The sequence below is a fragment of the Narcine bancroftii genome, chromosome 1, assembly GCF_036971445.1.
Source record: "Narcine bancroftii isolate sNarBan1 chromosome 1, sNarBan1.hap1, whole genome shotgun sequence".
NCBI lineage: Eukaryota > Metazoa > Chordata > Chondrichthyes > Torpediniformes > Narcinidae > Narcine > Narcine bancroftii.
Window position 1 is genome coordinate 144,157,049 of NC_091469.1, and position 16,862 is coordinate 144,173,910.

General features: G+C 43.4%; 1 protein-coding gene across 1 annotated transcript in view; it reads left to right on the top strand.

Annotated features, from left to right (window-relative positions):
- LOC138764726 (15-hydroxyprostaglandin dehydrogenase [NAD(+)]-like) overlaps window positions 1-9,913 on the top strand; it is a 98,978-nt gene extending 89,065 nt beyond the window's left edge. The window contains exon 7 of the mRNA XM_069940982.1: window positions 6,355-9,913. Coding sequence (XP_069797083.1) covers window positions 6,355-6,493 — 139 coding nt within the window. The 3' untranslated portion in view covers window positions 6,494-9,913. The remainder of the gene's footprint in view (window positions 1-6,354) is intronic.
- Window positions 9,914-16,862: the final 6,949 nt, after the last annotated feature.

A 16,862-nucleotide genomic window follows, 5' to 3' on the forward strand; every position in this document is an offset into this window, starting at 1 on the left:
TCCTTCTGGTAACCTCAGTCTGCTTCCCAATTTGTCCTTTAAGTAGGCTTTCAGTTGGTGGTATGCAAACATTGTACCGAGTTATTCCATATTTGTACTTCATTTGTTCAAATGTTAATAAGTTATTTCCCAAAAAACAATTTTCTATTCTTTTAATTCTTTTCTCTCCCATTCTCTAAAGGAAAGGTTATCTATTGTGAAAGGGATTAGTTGATTTTGCGTCAATACTAATTTTTGTAGTTTTTTTTTCCTTTCTAAGTGAATCTTCTTCCATATATCGAGTAAATGATGCAGTTACTGGTGAACTTTAATATTGCACCAGTTTTTCATCCCACTTATAAAATTTATGATCCTTCTCCCCTATTTTATCTATCTCTATCTTAGTCCAATCTGGTTTTTCTCTTGTCTGGTAAAAATCTGATAAATACCTTAATTGTGCTGCTCTATAATAATTTTTGTCACTGTCTTCCATATAACCATATAACAATTTACAGTACGGAAACAGGCCATATCGGCCCTTCTAGTCTGCACTGATTTACGTTAACTCCGCTAGTTCAACCTACCCACTCCCTGCTCATAACCCTCCAACCCCCTTACAGCCATATACTCATCTATATAACCATATAACAATTTACAGTATGGAATCTTGAAACTTTTGTTTATTGCTCTCGACCCCAGGGGTGAATTTATTGTCATATGCAAATGGACCAAAGTTCTTGCATGAGGCAGTCAAACAGCTCCTTTGTAAAACCATGAGGGAAGAGGTGTAGGTGCCACAAGACTTGCACCACCAATTTTCTTCTTAAGTCATTCACTTTATAGTGAATGATACAGCCATTTCTCGTTCTTCCACATTTTCTAATCTTTTCCCTATTTCTGTCATGAACAGCTCTATTCTACTCACTTTTTCTTCTGTACTTTTCATTTTTCTTTTCATTTCACTAAATTCTAATGTCAACCATTCTTTTAATGCTCTCATTTGTTCTTGAAATTTTTTAAAATCTATATACTGCCCATCTATTTTACCTTCTATTCCTCTGTGCAGAGCTTGGTCTTCTTCTTCTGTGCCTGCACCTGTGTTTGTCTCTTTTACTTCTCTTCCTTGTATCTGTGTCTCTTCTGACTTTCTTGTTGAGCTGCTTGCCTCAGTTTGCTGGGTATTTTTTTGCATAGCTTCTTGCTGTTGGTCCTTTTCTTCTGGACTAGTCATCTGTTGGGCCTCCTGTTGCTGTTTTTCATTCCTATCACTCCCTTTCCTGTCGCTTTCCTCTTCTTCCAACTGAGATGCTGTCGGGCATCTGTCAGCTGGTCGCACTGTGTAAGTTCACTCCTCAGCTGTTTTCTTTTTCCTTAGTGTGCGCAATTGCTCACTTTTTAGCTCAGAGAGCCATTTTTGCAGTCCAGCAGTTGGGAGATTGCGACTCTGCGGGGTCACCACCAACCTCAAGGAGTGGGCTCCTCCTTCCACGATGGCTCACTGCCTCTTCATGCAAGTAAGGCCTTCTCCTTTCTCTTCCGGCGTCTTTTCTTCTTTTTTTCCCATTATTTTTGCTTTTTCCTTCTTGGGTGCCATTTTCTTTCTTTTCTCCACACCTTTATCTTTTATTTGTTGTGTTTTGTGTTTCTTGAACTTTGTGTTTTCTTCACTTTATTTCTTCTTTTCTGGAGAGGGCTGGTATTCTCCTACCATCACGTGACTCCTCCAGTATTTCCTTCTTGAAGACGTTGTGTAAAAGGGGCTATAGATTTACGGGAAACATTTAAAAGGTGGGTCAGACACAGGCAAATGTGACTAGTTTGGGAAGACATGGTGGTCAGCATGGTCAAGTTGACCACTCAACTTGTTTACATGCTGTAAAACTATGATTATCTAATAGCAAAGGGTAGTTATGCAACCACTGGACTGTGACTGTCTGCACCTGTCTGCATTCCTACCTGCCTACTGCAGGGGGCAACCCACTGTACCTGCAGGGAAGTAACCTGGGAGGTTGGCCCCACCTACTCCCTGCCAGTCTCTGGCCCCATATAAAGGCTTATGCCAGGCCTTGGGTAGCAGTAGAGCACATGGAGCCAAAAAGGAGACTGAACCTTGTGTGCAAGTTTGAAGCTAATTAAAGCCTGTAGTACAGACTTCATAGTTTGAGCTTGTTTGTTCACACTGCAACGCTTAACACAAAGTGATTGATGAATGAGCTGAATTACAAATGATATGTTATAGAGTCATAAAGCCATGGAGCCCTACAGCATCCATGCTGACGCAGTTGTCACTCTGGGCAAGTCCCATGTGCCTGTATTTGGTCCATACCCTCTTAGGGAATCTGGAGAAAGTGAACCCTATAAATGCAGAAAAGAGAAAATAGAAATGATGAATATTGAAAATTTGAAACTGGAATTCTGAATTCACTGCTGAGTCAGAAGGTGAGATGCTCTTTCTCAAGCTTACATTGGGCTTCACTGGAAAGGCTGAGAACAGATCAGATGGGGAGTTGATCACACAATTAAAGTGCATGGAGGTGGAAACTCCCTAGAGTCAAGTCAAGTCACGTTTGTTGTCTCTAATTGCACAAATGCAACCTGACGAAACAGCATTCTCTGACCCTCAGTGCAAAAACACACAGAAATAACACAGAAACAAACATTACATATGCAGGACAAGTATTCATATATACGAATAAATAAACATTGTTTTGTGAATATGAGAGTCTTGGGTGGTTAATATGAGGGCTTCCTTTGATTGTTCAGCATTCTCAATGCTCATGGGAAGAAGCTGTGCCTCAGCCTGGTGGTTCTGGCTCTGAGACTCCTGTATATCTTTCCCGATGGTAACAGCTGAAAGATGCTGGATGTGGGGTGGAAGGGGTCTTCAAGGACTTTGACTGCCCCCTTCAGACAATGATCGCAATAGATCATGTTGATGGGAAGGGGTGGGGGAAGGGAGGAAGACTCCAGTGATCCACATTAATGGTCCAGTAGATTTACCTCCAATCTTTTTCTCTGCAGCAGCTGTGACATTGTGATGCAGCCAGTCAGGACGCTCTCGATAGAGCTCCTGCAGAAGGTTGACATGACAGTGGCCCACTTCAATCTTCTCAGGAAGTGCATTCGCTTTTGTGCCTTCCTGACAAGTTATGAGATGTTGTGTGTCCACAATAGAGGAAATGGGTTGTGTCAATTTATGAATCCCTTCCCACCATCCTGTCTTCCCCGGTATTGATTTGATCAATACTGAGAAAATTGACTCTTTCCAACTTTCACTAAGCAACACTTCTTGTCCCGAGTTTTCAACTCCCTTTATCTCAAATAATTGTGGGCAATTGAAATTTGCAGAAGTATGATCAATAGATCATTGTTTGTCTGTAATACCATTAGGAATGTAGTGGTAAGACAAGACTGTAGCTTAAGACATTGAAGCAAGAATAATCCATTATCTACTTGCATCTGCTGTGTTTTATTAAACTAATCATTTACTTCAATGCCATTTTGTTTCACACATCTAAAAAAACTATTGATCCATGTCTTGACTGAGGAGGGAAGTTTGTTTAAATGTCAAGATTCAATTGTATGATGTACTGTGTTTGAAAAGCTGAATTGTGCACTCCCTTTCTCAGAGAGTCAATTAACCAGGCACCATCAAGTGCTCTAGCAGGGGGTAAAACTAGGGGAAGTCCAGCATATGGGTGCAATCATGGAGACGGGCGAGAGTCTGCAGAGGCTGGAATCTGGAGCAAAAAAAATAACCATCTGGTGCAGATTGTCTTCTTGCTCCGAATACGATCCTGCAACTCGTTTGGATGGGGGTCTCCCCGAGTGAATAGCATCACTGCTGCTACCTTCTCTTCTTGTTATCCAACCTCTTCCCATTTTCCCTCATCCCCACTTCTTCCTTTCAGGAGGCTCAGGGGCAAATAGAGTCAAAGTGTACAGAAGAGGGGACTTCAGCTCATCACGTTCATGCTGACCTTGTGCCCAGCTACACTTATCCCAGTAGCCTGCATCAGGATGGTACTTTTCCACGCCTTGTTAACTATCTCCCTCTTAAATGTGGTGATTATGTCTGATTCCAAGATTCAAAATTCCTTTATTGTCATGTCATGAAGACAGTGACAATATTAGATGGAATTTGCTTTTGTTTGGCAGACAGATTCACCATCAGCAGAAATAGCCTGAAGCTCCTCTTACAGTCAGGGAAAGAGAAGCATAAAAGAGGCCCTTTAGAATCCCTGAGTGACTGTAGATTCAACTCCAACACTACCACGGACCCCACAACCACACAGAGTCCAGTTCAAACTATCGGCAGCCTGAGCACCAGATCCACACCTCCAACACGATCAGGAAACATTCAGCACCCTCTCGCTTCCCGGTTCCAAAACCTGGTGCTCCTTCAGGCAGTCTTGAGTTAACCTCCAGCTGTCCACCTCCTAGTGTGAATCCCCCAGCCCCCAGCCTGCGTGGGTTCCTCGCCTCAAGTTGCCAATAGCATACGGCCTGTATGTTCGTCAGCCACAGAATCCATGGGTCGTCCCCTCTGCTTTTCCCTCTCAAATATGGGATATTCTCCCCATTTTCTGGTGCCCTACACCAGTCCTCTGCTTCCTCAGAGTCCGCTACCCCTTACAGCTGCTACTGATCATAGGCGCCGCCATCTTGGGTGCAGACCCCATGGTCGCAGAATTTTTAAGTAAAACCACCATCTGCTCCACTAACAGACTGTTTAAGGCCTTTGAGGAGCTGACGGCAGTCAGACCCCGCGTGAGCACCGTGCCTCCGCTCCCGGCTCTCCGCGAGTCCGGATCAGCTCCACCTTTCTGCCACCTTCATGAGAGAGAATCAAGTTCAAGTCTATTGTCACATGTACTGAGAAGGTTGGTTTAATTCATGGTTCAGCTTGTGCAGCCATGCATTGTACAAACAACAGTGCAGAGTTGAAGAGGGAGATCAGCTAGAACAGAGCAAGGCAATGTTATTTTACCAGTGTGAAGTTCGTTCAGGAGTCTGACAACAGCGGGAACGATTGGTTGTGTGCAATGTCACATTTGTGAGTCTTTTTTCACCCCCAATGGGAGGAGGGCGAAGGGGTGTTGGCTGGAGTCGGATGAGTCCTTTGAAATGCTCACAGCTTTTCTGTGGCAATGGGAGCTATAGCTGGTTCCAATGGACCACGAATACTATTTCTTAAAGTGAAGATCCCCTCCTTTCTCGTTAGTTTTCAAATGCTCACTGGTCGGAGACTCGCACATGACACATTTAATAGAAATATTTATCCGATTTCTAAGCAATAGAACTAGCTGACAGATCACTCATGAGTTAAACAAGTGACTGAGTGCAATACACAAAAGTGCTAGAGAACCTCATCTACATCCATTGGAAGTAAAGGGTAACTAATGTTTCAGGCCTGAGCCCTTTATTAAGATAAGGATCACTTTATTCCAGTGGACCTGCTGAGTTTCTCCATCACTTTTGTGCAAATTACTCATGACGTTGATTAACAGATGTGGCATGTGATTTTCAGTTCATTTGGTACAGCAAGACCAAGGGTCTGAGACAAAGTAGGGTGCTGTAAAATACACGTTTTATTAGTTATGGACAAGATAAACACTGGGGCTGTCCTGGGGTACACATTTATTAAAATAATGGTTTGAATAAGTCAACGAGATGCAGCCGTGAAACAGACAACCGCACGCGTACACACATGCACACAGAGTTAACTTGTACAGTAGCACAACACTCGCAAGAGCCTCACACCCAACCTAGGAATCCCAACCGGGAGAAGGGGCTCAGTGACATTTGAGGGTGCACGGGCACTCACTGCAGCTCAGGAGTAACGACCCGCGGGAAGGATTCTGACTCTGGCTGAGGTGCTGGACAGGTGGCTTGGTTTAAAGGGTGGGGGGGAAACACGCAGCCTCCAATCCCAGGTTAGTGGAGGTCTGTGGCTGCTCTACCAGTGACTACCCGAATGATGGGGAAACTCTGGTCAGCGTGGGGGATTTCTATCACTTATCCATGTTCCCCTCCAGATGGTGTCCAGCCGTGGTGACAGCGACCCAGACTGAGTGCAGGAGTTGACCACGAGGCAGAGAGAGCGGACAATGGGGGCTGTGGTTTAAATATCCTGCAGTGATGATCAGGGGCTCCCATTATACCATTCTCTGGCTGGTGGGCAGGCATGCACCTGGTTGGCCAGGTGGAGAGGCTGGGCAGTTCCTGTCAGTGGCTGGCAGTTCAGTGTGACCTTCTGAAACTCAGGCAGACTGCTGTTACCAGCCTAACAACTGATCAGGCTTGGCAGGCTAAATTGGTAAATACCTCTCGACATGCAAATGAAAGTATTTGTGTTTTATTTGAAATTTGCAGACCTGCACTAATTGTTCAGGGACTGATGAAAATCGTACATGACGAAGACTTGAATGGGGCAGTAATGAGGATAACCAAGACTAAAGGAATCCACTTTGAGAACTACGAGTCAAGGCTGATTCAGCCAGAAATAAAGTAAACCATCACCGAGAAATGGTCAGATTTTGGTTTGCATGCACTGGTCCTGCCTCTGAACTCAGTAGATGAGAGCACGACCTGAAAAACTATACTTTGGCATTTGGGCCACGCATCCCTGGACGTGTTGCTTTTGTCACATCTTGGTTTTATGTCATTTATAATTGCATTTTGGTATGCACGATCATCAAGGAATCCTTCAAATAATGTTCCTTTAAATTAACAAACAACAGTTTGAACTTCCAGTCCAGAGACAAGATTATTGGAAATGGGTTGACTCACTCATGGAGACCACAGTGAACCCCTCCCTCCCTCTCTCTTGAAAACCTAAGCTTTTCACTGGAGCTTTGCACTTCAGACTGAAAAGCTAGATTGTCGTCCAATCTGGCCTGGGTCAAAATTGAAGTTTGCTTTTGCTCACTAAATGCCTTTCGCATGACAAGCAATGGAGATGTTGGAAAACGTAGCTAAAATCTCCCGTGAAAGAGCTTATATTTTCAAGAGAGGAGGGAGAGATGGGGTTCACTGAGGTCTCCATGAAATTGATCTTTGTGAGACTGAAAAATGCAATGGTAGTACTCCTCATATCTGGAGCACCAAAGATGGGCCAATCCCACCCATAAGCAAAGAGAGAACAAAAGAGCAGCAGTCTGTCCTGTGGTACCATTGTGTTTACCAAGCAAGTACCTGGAGGGAACAGAAGGGAAGACATATTTCACCAGCTGCCCAGTGCACTGGAGAACTCCTGATACCTAGAACAGCAGTTTGTCCTGTGGGACCATTGTGCTTCCCAAACAAGTACCTGGAAGGGAAAAAATGGTAGACTTTCTTTTTTACGCAGCAGAGATTGAGTATGACTTCCTTAAAGACGAACTATAATTTTGGATGTCACAGTTAACGCAGCTGTTAGCGCTATTACAGCACTAGCGACAGGGGTTCAAATCCAGCGCCATCTGTAATGAGTTTGTATGTTTCCCCATGTCTGTGTGAGTTTCCTCCAGGTGGTCCGGTTTCCTCCCACCCTCCAAAGATGTAAGGAGGTTGCAGGTTAATTGATATATTTGGACCGCATGGGCTTGTGGGCCGGTAGCGCCTGTTACCGTGCTGCACGACTACATTTCAAAAATAAAATTACATAATTCCCATGTGAGTAAAGGGGGCAATGAAAAGGTTTATCTTGTGTCTGTGAGCCGGCAATAGATAGAGTACATCATCTTGAGCCATTGAGCCTCTTCGAGGTCACCAAGCAGTCCTGTCCCACAGCAGTGTTCCAGCTCCTGCTCCTTCCTCTAGAAACCATTTTCACATTGTGACCAAACATCGCTGCAGCCTACCTTTTAACAAAGATGCCAAAAACCAGTGTCAATTCATTCAAACTAAACACTTTACCCGCAATCATTCCTCGTTGAATACAGGACCAAAACCCTTCTTTTCATAAATGTTAAAAAAGGAAAGCATAAAGCTGTAAGTTTATGTTTGTTTTCTTTTCAGCCATTTTTGCCCTAAAGTCAAGTCAGCAGTTTGATGGTGTGAACAAGAGGAACTATTTAACCTAATTTGAGGAATGAGAAAGCAGCGGCATCCGATGACAAGGAAGTTTTGCGTCCTGTTCAATATTCCTATATTCCTGCCTTGCGACTGCAGTGTAGGACCAGTATCACGCTTTTCATATAACAATTACAGCACAGAAACAGGCCAGCTCAGCCCTTCTAGTCCATGCCGAACATTTTCTCCCACTTGGTGCCATTGACCTGCACCCGGCCCATAACCCTCCACATCTCTCTCATCCATATACCTATCCAACGTTTCCTTAAATTTTAAAATCGAATCCACATCTACCACCAACTAGAAGCTCACTCACTACTGAGTGAAGAAATTCCCCCTCATGTTTCCCCTTCAATCTCAATCCATGTCCACTGTTGGGTATGGGGCCTTGTGAACGGCTTCTGTTCCTGCTGGATTTATTCGCACCCCCTTATTGTTGATTGTAAACCCAATATATGTTACTGAGGGGTGTAAGAAGACACATTTGTCCTTTCATAATCATATATGTGTGTCAGTAGCCATGTTAGTCTAATAGATGTAAAGGATGGGAAAGCATCACATCACTGGGTCTTAATTGTGTGAGTGCCTACACAATAGTGGCGCCGAGGAACGAAACAAACCCTACACATACTCCATGCGCCAACCGTGAGAAGGAAAACAACTGAAGAAAGGAAGAAAATTATTATCTTGAGATCTGCGTTCAGGGCAAGTGCAGTCACATAGTACTGGTCTGGTATCCACTGACATGAGCTGTGGATTTTGGATCCCTCTGCAGGAGGAGAGAAATTGAAATGAAATGATTTAAATTAATCTTCAGTTAAAAAAAACTTCCGTCAGTAATGGTGACCACAGCACTACCAGACTGCTGTTCTTTTAAAAGATATATCTCAATATATGGAGAAGGAAATCCATTGGTGACTCCGAGCCCACTAATAATATTGGAGATACAAATCGTTGGACTCTGGAGCAAGATAAAAAACTGCTGAACTAACTCAAAGGGTCCAGCAGCATCTGTAGAGGGAACATAATGGTCGACGCTTTGGGTCCTGATGCAAGCTTTTGACCCAAAACATTAAGAATTACTTGCCCTCTGCAGATGTTGTCTGACCCGCTGAGTTCCACTAACAGGTTTTTTTTTTGCCACTGACTTTCAACTGCCCTCTGAAGAAGCAGAGTCTGGTGGACAAATTGACCACAATGAGTAGGTAAATACAGAAATACCTTGTATAACGGGTTTAACAGCGCTGCTTTTGATATAACATGGTTTATAATTTTAAAATAGTAATAACTAAAAATTGTTAAATTTTATTAATATCGCATAACCAACAATAGCGCAATAATTTAACATGTCAGCAACAATGCTCACCCCTCGACTGCGTTCATTCATCTTCATTATTGCTTAACTTGTTTTATTATCGCTCTAGACTGTGACCGGGAAAGACGTGGCTGCTCTGTAATATTTTAATTGCGTTGTATAAAAGTGCACATTTACAAACGATATTAGTGGAAAAAGGAAACACAGTGAAGGTGATACATGTAATACACGTAAATGGCTAATACTGGAACTGTAACAATGTGCACCAATGCATTAATTCACGTTCAAGTGAACTTAGAGTGAATCAACAATGTGTAGAGTATGCACTGAGGTAACATTTACACAACCTGCTCAGAGAATGGTGAGGGGATTTACAGAACCCACAGAATTCTGGTACATTAAAAACCTGCCATCTCAGAAAGAAGACCAGCTGATTAATCGTGACCCATCCTGCAGAATATTCCCCCGATATTTGGATTGCCAAAACTATGGAAGAAAAAATTAAATTCACATTAGAATAATAGTGTACTGTCTTAACTGTTGTAAAATAAATTACTGAAATGATTCTTTTTGCACTGACCAATATTCCTCTCACACCCAGAACCATTGAAAATGTATCTTGCTCTGTCTGGGACCATGGTGCATTCCATGCGCATGTTGTCAATGTTGCAGTTTTCACCCACCACACTTCAGTGAAAGGATGGTGTTGGGGAATAAGGGGGAAGGATCATCTGTACCAGTGTAGAGTGACTCTGTAGCCCCTTTCACATGTGCAATGGGTCCCAGGACTTAACAGCCAATCGGCCTAAAAAGGGTCTAGTGTGAAAGGAAAATCTTCTCAACGCTGGCGTGATATGGGATTGATGGCCTCGACTCCTAGTACAATCCCTGGCATCTGCAGATGCTAGCGTTGCAATCAGGCAAGTGTAGAACAGGCAATTGCATTCTTGGATAGAAATGACCCATGTTTTTGTATGAATGCAGGAATGTGAAGGAAGAAAAGATTAAAATGAAGGTATAAACTTTGCCATAAGGAAGTTGCAGTGGGAGAGAGGGGAAATAAATAGCAATAGCGGATATTTTTTAAACAGCGTGGGAAAGTTGGTAGCTCTACAATGCACAATTTATAAAGACCATGGGAAAAAGCAATGGTGAACCTGACTTCCCAGAATGCCATGCAGCAGAGAAACCCCTCCGTGACTGCTCCATGCATGCAGTCGTGCATCCAACCCTTTCTCTGCTGCATGACATTCTGGAGGGCAGGTGTATCATCGCTTTTTCCCACAGTATTTATATATTGTCTGCTATAGTGCTACCAACTTTACCGCGCTGTATGAATTGTGCACATTAGGGCTCCAACTTCTCGATGCTGTATAAAAATTGTCTGTTATTGCTGTTTATTGGTAGCACTTTCCCACGGTCCCTTATGAAGGTTTATATAGGTCGGCACAACAACAAGAGGAACTGAAGGGCTCATACTGTGCTCCATATAAAGCTTAATTATGTTATAATTAGGCATGATTAATTTTGTTCAAATATATGAGATGAAATATAATATCATAATATATTGACCAAGATTTAGGGCAGGTCCGCCATCCACCATCGCTTGATGGCCATGACATCATCGGTAGAAGGAAGAACCGTCCTGACCCTGGGGATGGCTCCTTGCAAGTGTGAACGTGTGCGGTGTCCCAGTTAAGCGTAGTCAAGTGTGAACAGCAGCAACACCATTCTTATTCTGGGACACTGAATGGCCGATTTAATGGGATGCAAGGGTAAAAGGGGCTTGCGATTATGAAAATAGATAGCAACAATAGAATCACGCAACGTGGAAACAGGATCTTCAGCCCAATCTGCCCACACTGACCAGCATGTCCCACCCACACAAATCAAACCTGCCTAGTGTTTGGCCTACATCTCTTTAAATCTATCCTATCCCTGTATCAAGTCGAACTGTTTCTTAAACATCGCAATAGTACCTGGCTCAACTGCCATCTCCAGCAGCTTGTTCCAGGCACCCACCACCCACTATGTAAAAAATGTACCCCTCAGATTCCTATAAAATCTCTCCCCTCCCCCATCACTGTAAACCTATGGCCTCTGGTTCTTGATTCCCTTTACTCTGGGCCTCTGCTCCACTAGATGTATTCCGTTCATGATTTTGTATTCTTCTGTGAGGTCACCCTTTATCCCCCGCTGCTCTGCAAAGGGATAAAGTGCTTTCCTGCTCAGCCTCTCCTTATAATTCAGACCCCCACCCCCCCCCCCCCCACCCCGAGACCTGGAAACATTTTCCCTGCACTCTCTCCAGCTTGACTACATCTTTCCCGTCACATGGTGACCAAAACTGAAAGCAGTTGACCATCACATGAAGCTGGCGGAAGTTACGTAAATGCTTACAGAAACATTATGTTTAGGACTATTACCCCTTGGAAGTTCTTCCACTGATTGAATTACATTGGGTTTGTACCAGATTCTCCAGTCTCCCTTGTAAAGGCCTTATTTGATAAACATGAAAAGTTTCATAAACACAGAGTGAATTTAGGAAGGGCTCAAGCATTGACTGTGTTGATAAAACTGGTTTTCACATCTCCAGCAGGCACTCATTGTGTTTCTCAGCTCTTTAATCTTTTACAAAGAGCAAACAAGCTCTTTGATCGATGTTTTTTTTCTCTCTCTTGAGAGTGACACATTGCATAAGACACAAGATAGGGAAATCTTTTAAAAAACTAGTTTCACCTCAACTTTTCAAGTTCAAGTTTATTTTCAATCAAATGCACAAGCACAACTTGGCGAAACAGCGTTTGCCGGCCATCGGAGAAAAACATGCAGGCACACACCAGGCATAATACACATACAGACCACCAATATATATACAGGACAAATGCACATGTATAAAAATATATATTTTTAAATGTTTAGTAAATATTAAACTCTCAGATGGTTAGTGCGAGAAGCTCCTTTGGTCGTTCAGCATTCTTACTGAAAAAGATTTAATTATATTAAGGAAAGATAGGGTAGCTACAGGAAAGATCCCCAGGATTACTACCAGTCATGTAGCTAAACCGGGAAAGGTTAAGTATTTAAACGCACCAAAAGCTCGGAGGAACTCAGCCATTCTTGCTCCAGTTCCTCCAGCATTTTGGTGTCTTTATTTCAATCACGACATCTGCTGCCCATAGTGTTTGGACTTTTACCCCCTCCATAAATCTTCGTCCGCGAAGCCAAAGTTCACCATCAGTAAACCACCAAGACTAGGCTGAGGGAACGATAGGCTCGAATGTACAGAATAACCTTGCTGGCCTGGATCCCAGGTACAGGAACGGAGGGAAGGGAGAGGTGGCTCGACCTTTATGGCCCAGGACCACGGGGGAGGAGTCATAGGGTATGAGTCATCCATGGGCAGGCCAGCTAAATATATTCAGTAGCCAACGATAACTATATACAATGGAGGAAACATTTCACCACACTAAGGAGAAGTATTTTGACAGATTTTCAAAAATTAGAATGCATTTTGATAGAGCAAATAAGGGAAATCTTTTTCCAGAGGCACGTTGCTCATTCAGTAGAGATAAGGTAGGTGGCAAAAGGACTGACGGCCACGTGAGGGATTATTTTTTAAAAAATATAATAAGCGGGGAAGGCCTTTAAGTATAAGATTGCGAGAAGGAGCTTCAGTAGAAACTTCCAAAAGGAGCTTGGGTATATGTGTGAAGTAGGAAAATAGGGTGAAACACAAAAGTCTGCAGATTGTAGTAAAAACACAGAAATGCTGGAGGATCTCAGCCAGTCTCACAGTGTGCATCGGAGGTAAAAGCCCCTTTCACACTTGTGTCCCACTAAATCGGCTGTTGAGTTTCTTGGGATACGAAGGGGGTTTGGCTTTTCATACTTGACCACTCCTAATTTGAACACTGAACGCTTTCACACTTGGAAGGAGCCATCCCCGGGGTTAGGACTGTTCTACCTTCTACTGGTGATGTCATGGTGGACCTGCACTAAATCCTGATCAATGTATTATGATCTTATATTTGAACAAAATTAATCATGCCTAATTATAATTCAGGTACACGATCCTTTATCCGGACATCTAAAATCTGGAAGGCTCCAAAATCAGGTAAATGGGGAGAGTGGTGGCCGGTGTTTGGGGGAGGTGGCCGAGGGACCGGTTCTGGGCTGAGTGGCCGGTGCTTGGAAGAGGCGGCTGAGGGACCAGCGCTTGGGGTAGGCAGCTGGGTGGTCGGCGTTTGGGGGAGGCAGCCGAGGGACCGGCAGTTGGGGGAGACGGCCAGGAAACTGGAAGGGGGTGGGGGTGGATACGGCAGCACAATTTGGTTGGGCTTTCTGAAATCTGGAAAAATCCGAAATTCGGAACATATTGTCCCCCAAGGATTCCGGATGAAGGATCGTGTACCAGTATAATTAAGCTTTATGTACAGCACAGTATGAGCCTTTCAGCCCCTGTGGTTGTGCTAACCTATATAAACCTTTATAAGGGACTATGGGAAAGCGCTAGCAATAAATAGACAATTTTTAACAGTGTGGGAAAGTTGGTAGTGCTATAATGCACAATTTATACAGTGTGGGAAAGTTGGTAACACTATCGTGTATAATTTATAAATACTGTGGGAAAAAGCGATGGCACACCTGCCCTCCCAGAATTTTGTGCAGTGGAATAGGGCTGTTTGCATGACTACATGCACGAAGTACTCAGGGAGGGATTTCTCTGCCGTGCGGCATTCTGGGAAGTCGGATCTGCCATTGCATTTTCTCCCATAGTCTTTATAAATTGTATGCTATAGCTACCAACTTTCCCATGCTGTTTAAAAATTGTCCACTATTGCTATCTATTTTCTCTCTCTCTCTCTCTCTCTCTCTCTCTCTCTCTCTCTCTCTCTCTCTTTCTCTCTTCCACTGTGACTTTCCCACAGCAAAGTTTATAGCTTCATTTTAATCCTTTCTTCCTTCATGTTCCAGCACTCACGCAAAAAAAGTGGGTAATTTCTATCCAACAATGCAATTGCCCATTCTACATTTGCCTGATTGCAAAACCAGCATCTGCCAATTCTGGGGATTGTACTAGAGGTTAATGCCTTCAAACCTGGCATGAGATGATGTCATCTGACACCGACCACCTTTGACTTTGGACAATTTAAAATGTTAACTCCTGGAACCACTTGCAAGTGTGAAAAGGGATATACTAACGACCTGATATATTTCAGACCTAAACCTTTCTCAGGATAAGGAAAAACTAGGCAGTGCCTGAACAAAATAAATGGTGGAGGAGAGGAGGGGGGAAGTACAGACCAACATAAAAGAGGTGATAATTGGAAATGGAAAAGAGGAGATAGAGAGGGAAGGATAAAATTGAAAGGGGGAGGGCAGGTTTCTCTGTGAACACAGATCTGTCATAAAGGAGAGAGAGGGAAGTGGAAAGAGAGAGACAACAAGAGGTGAGGTGACATGGGGCAGGAGAGCGCGGTGGAGGCGGGGTGGGGGGTGGGTTGTGTGGAATAATTGAAACCAGAGAACTCAGTAGTGTTAATACCATCTGGTTGGAGAGTGACCAGACAGAATATGAGGTGTTGTTCCTCCAATTTTCAGGTGGTCTCAGTCTGGCAGTGCATGAGACCATAGACAGACATGTTAGCAAGGTAATGGCCCAGGGAATTGAAATATACAGAGAGTAAGGTAATAGCTCCTCCAACACAGGCATAACAGATCAAGTGGGCTCCCATATTGTGAGAAGGAAGTCACCACAGCCCTATCACTACTCATGCCTGAAGGACATTCAAAGTTCTAATGTCCAGTTCTTCTTTAAATTTCATAATTTAATCAATTTACTTGCATAGACTGCAATCAAGTGTCCCTCGCACTCCACCCCACCCCCTAATCGACGTGATCTTCTGGGAACGTTGCCTAAAGAGGGCGTGCAAAAATCATTGAGGGGCCCCTCTCACCTTGCACACGGCATCTTTCAGCTGCTCCCGTCGGGGAAGAGATCCAGGAGGATCAGAGCCAGCACCGCCAGGCTGAGGTACAGCTTCTTCCCACGGGCAGTGAGAATATTGAACGGCCAAAGGAATTGCTCACACTGACCATCCGAGACTCTCATATTTACAAAACAATATTTATCTATTTATAAATACGAATACTTGTCCTGTATATTTAATTTTTGTCTGCAGGTGTGTTATATCCGGTTGTGTGTCTGTGAGTTTTGCACTAAGAACCAGAGAGCACTGCTTCATCAGGTCATACTTGTGCAATCAGATGACAATAAATTTGACTTGAAGTTACAGTTGAATAGTAATCACAGAGATCAGAATAAAGAGGGTACATTACTCCTGTTCGTTGATCTAATTGAGCTGATGAAGGGTTTAGTCGAGGAACCTGAGCTGGAGAAGGGTGCAGAACAGATTCACAAGGGATATTGTTGGCATTAGCATTGGAAAGCTTGAGTAATATGTTGGTAAGATGTTTCCCTTGGTGGGTGAATCGAGGACAGGGGGTCATAGTCTGAAAATTAGAGGTTATTCATATAAAACAGAGATTAGAAAGAACTTCTTTAGCCAGAGGGTCATGGATCTGTGGAACTCGCTGCTGCACACAACAGTGGAAGAGAGATCACTGGGAGTATTTAAACAAAAAATAGACAAATATCTCATTAGTGAAGGCGTCAGGGATATGGGGAAAAGGCCAGAAATTGGAACTAGTGTAGAGTAGCTTAGTGTAGTTTTATGGTACAGACTCGATCGGCCTAGTGGCCTCCTTCCGTTCCCTTGTCTTGTGATCTTGTGAGTTCTGAGGAGAGGCAGGATAGGCTGAGATGGTTTTCTCTACAGCTAAGGAGGATGAGGGTGACTTTGCAGAGGTTTATAATGTAGTGAAGTGCTTAGCTATGATGAATGGTCACAGTCTTTCCCAGGTTAGAAGAGTCTACAACTAGAGGGTGTAGGCTTTGCAGTCCATAGATTTTTCAATACAGTAGAGATGAGTACAATTACAACATTTAAAAAACATTTGGATAGGTGCATGGATGGTCAAGGTTGAGGAGATTATGGGCAATAATCAGGAGCACCAGAGCAGCAAAGAGGATCACTGGTGTCTCAATCCTCCCCATTGAGATGTGATCCATTGGGATTGTTGACCGAAGAGGCTACGCAAAATTGTCGACAACACCTACCACCACACACGTTTCATCTTTCAGCTGCTCTTTACGAGAAAGAGATGCAGGTGTATCAGAGTCGGAACCACCAGGCTGAGGAACAGCTTCTTCCCAGGAGTAATGAGACTGCTGAGTGATTGATGAACTCCTCACACTAACCCTCCAAAACTCTACGATTTATTAAACAATATTTATTAATTTTTATATTTGTTCTTCATATGTATCGCTTGTTTGTATATTTATTTTTTAAAGTTAATTTAGAAATATAGCACAGTAACAGGCCACTTCAGCCCACATGTCTATGGCCCAATTTACACCCAATTAACCTATACCCCCATTTCAAAGAGT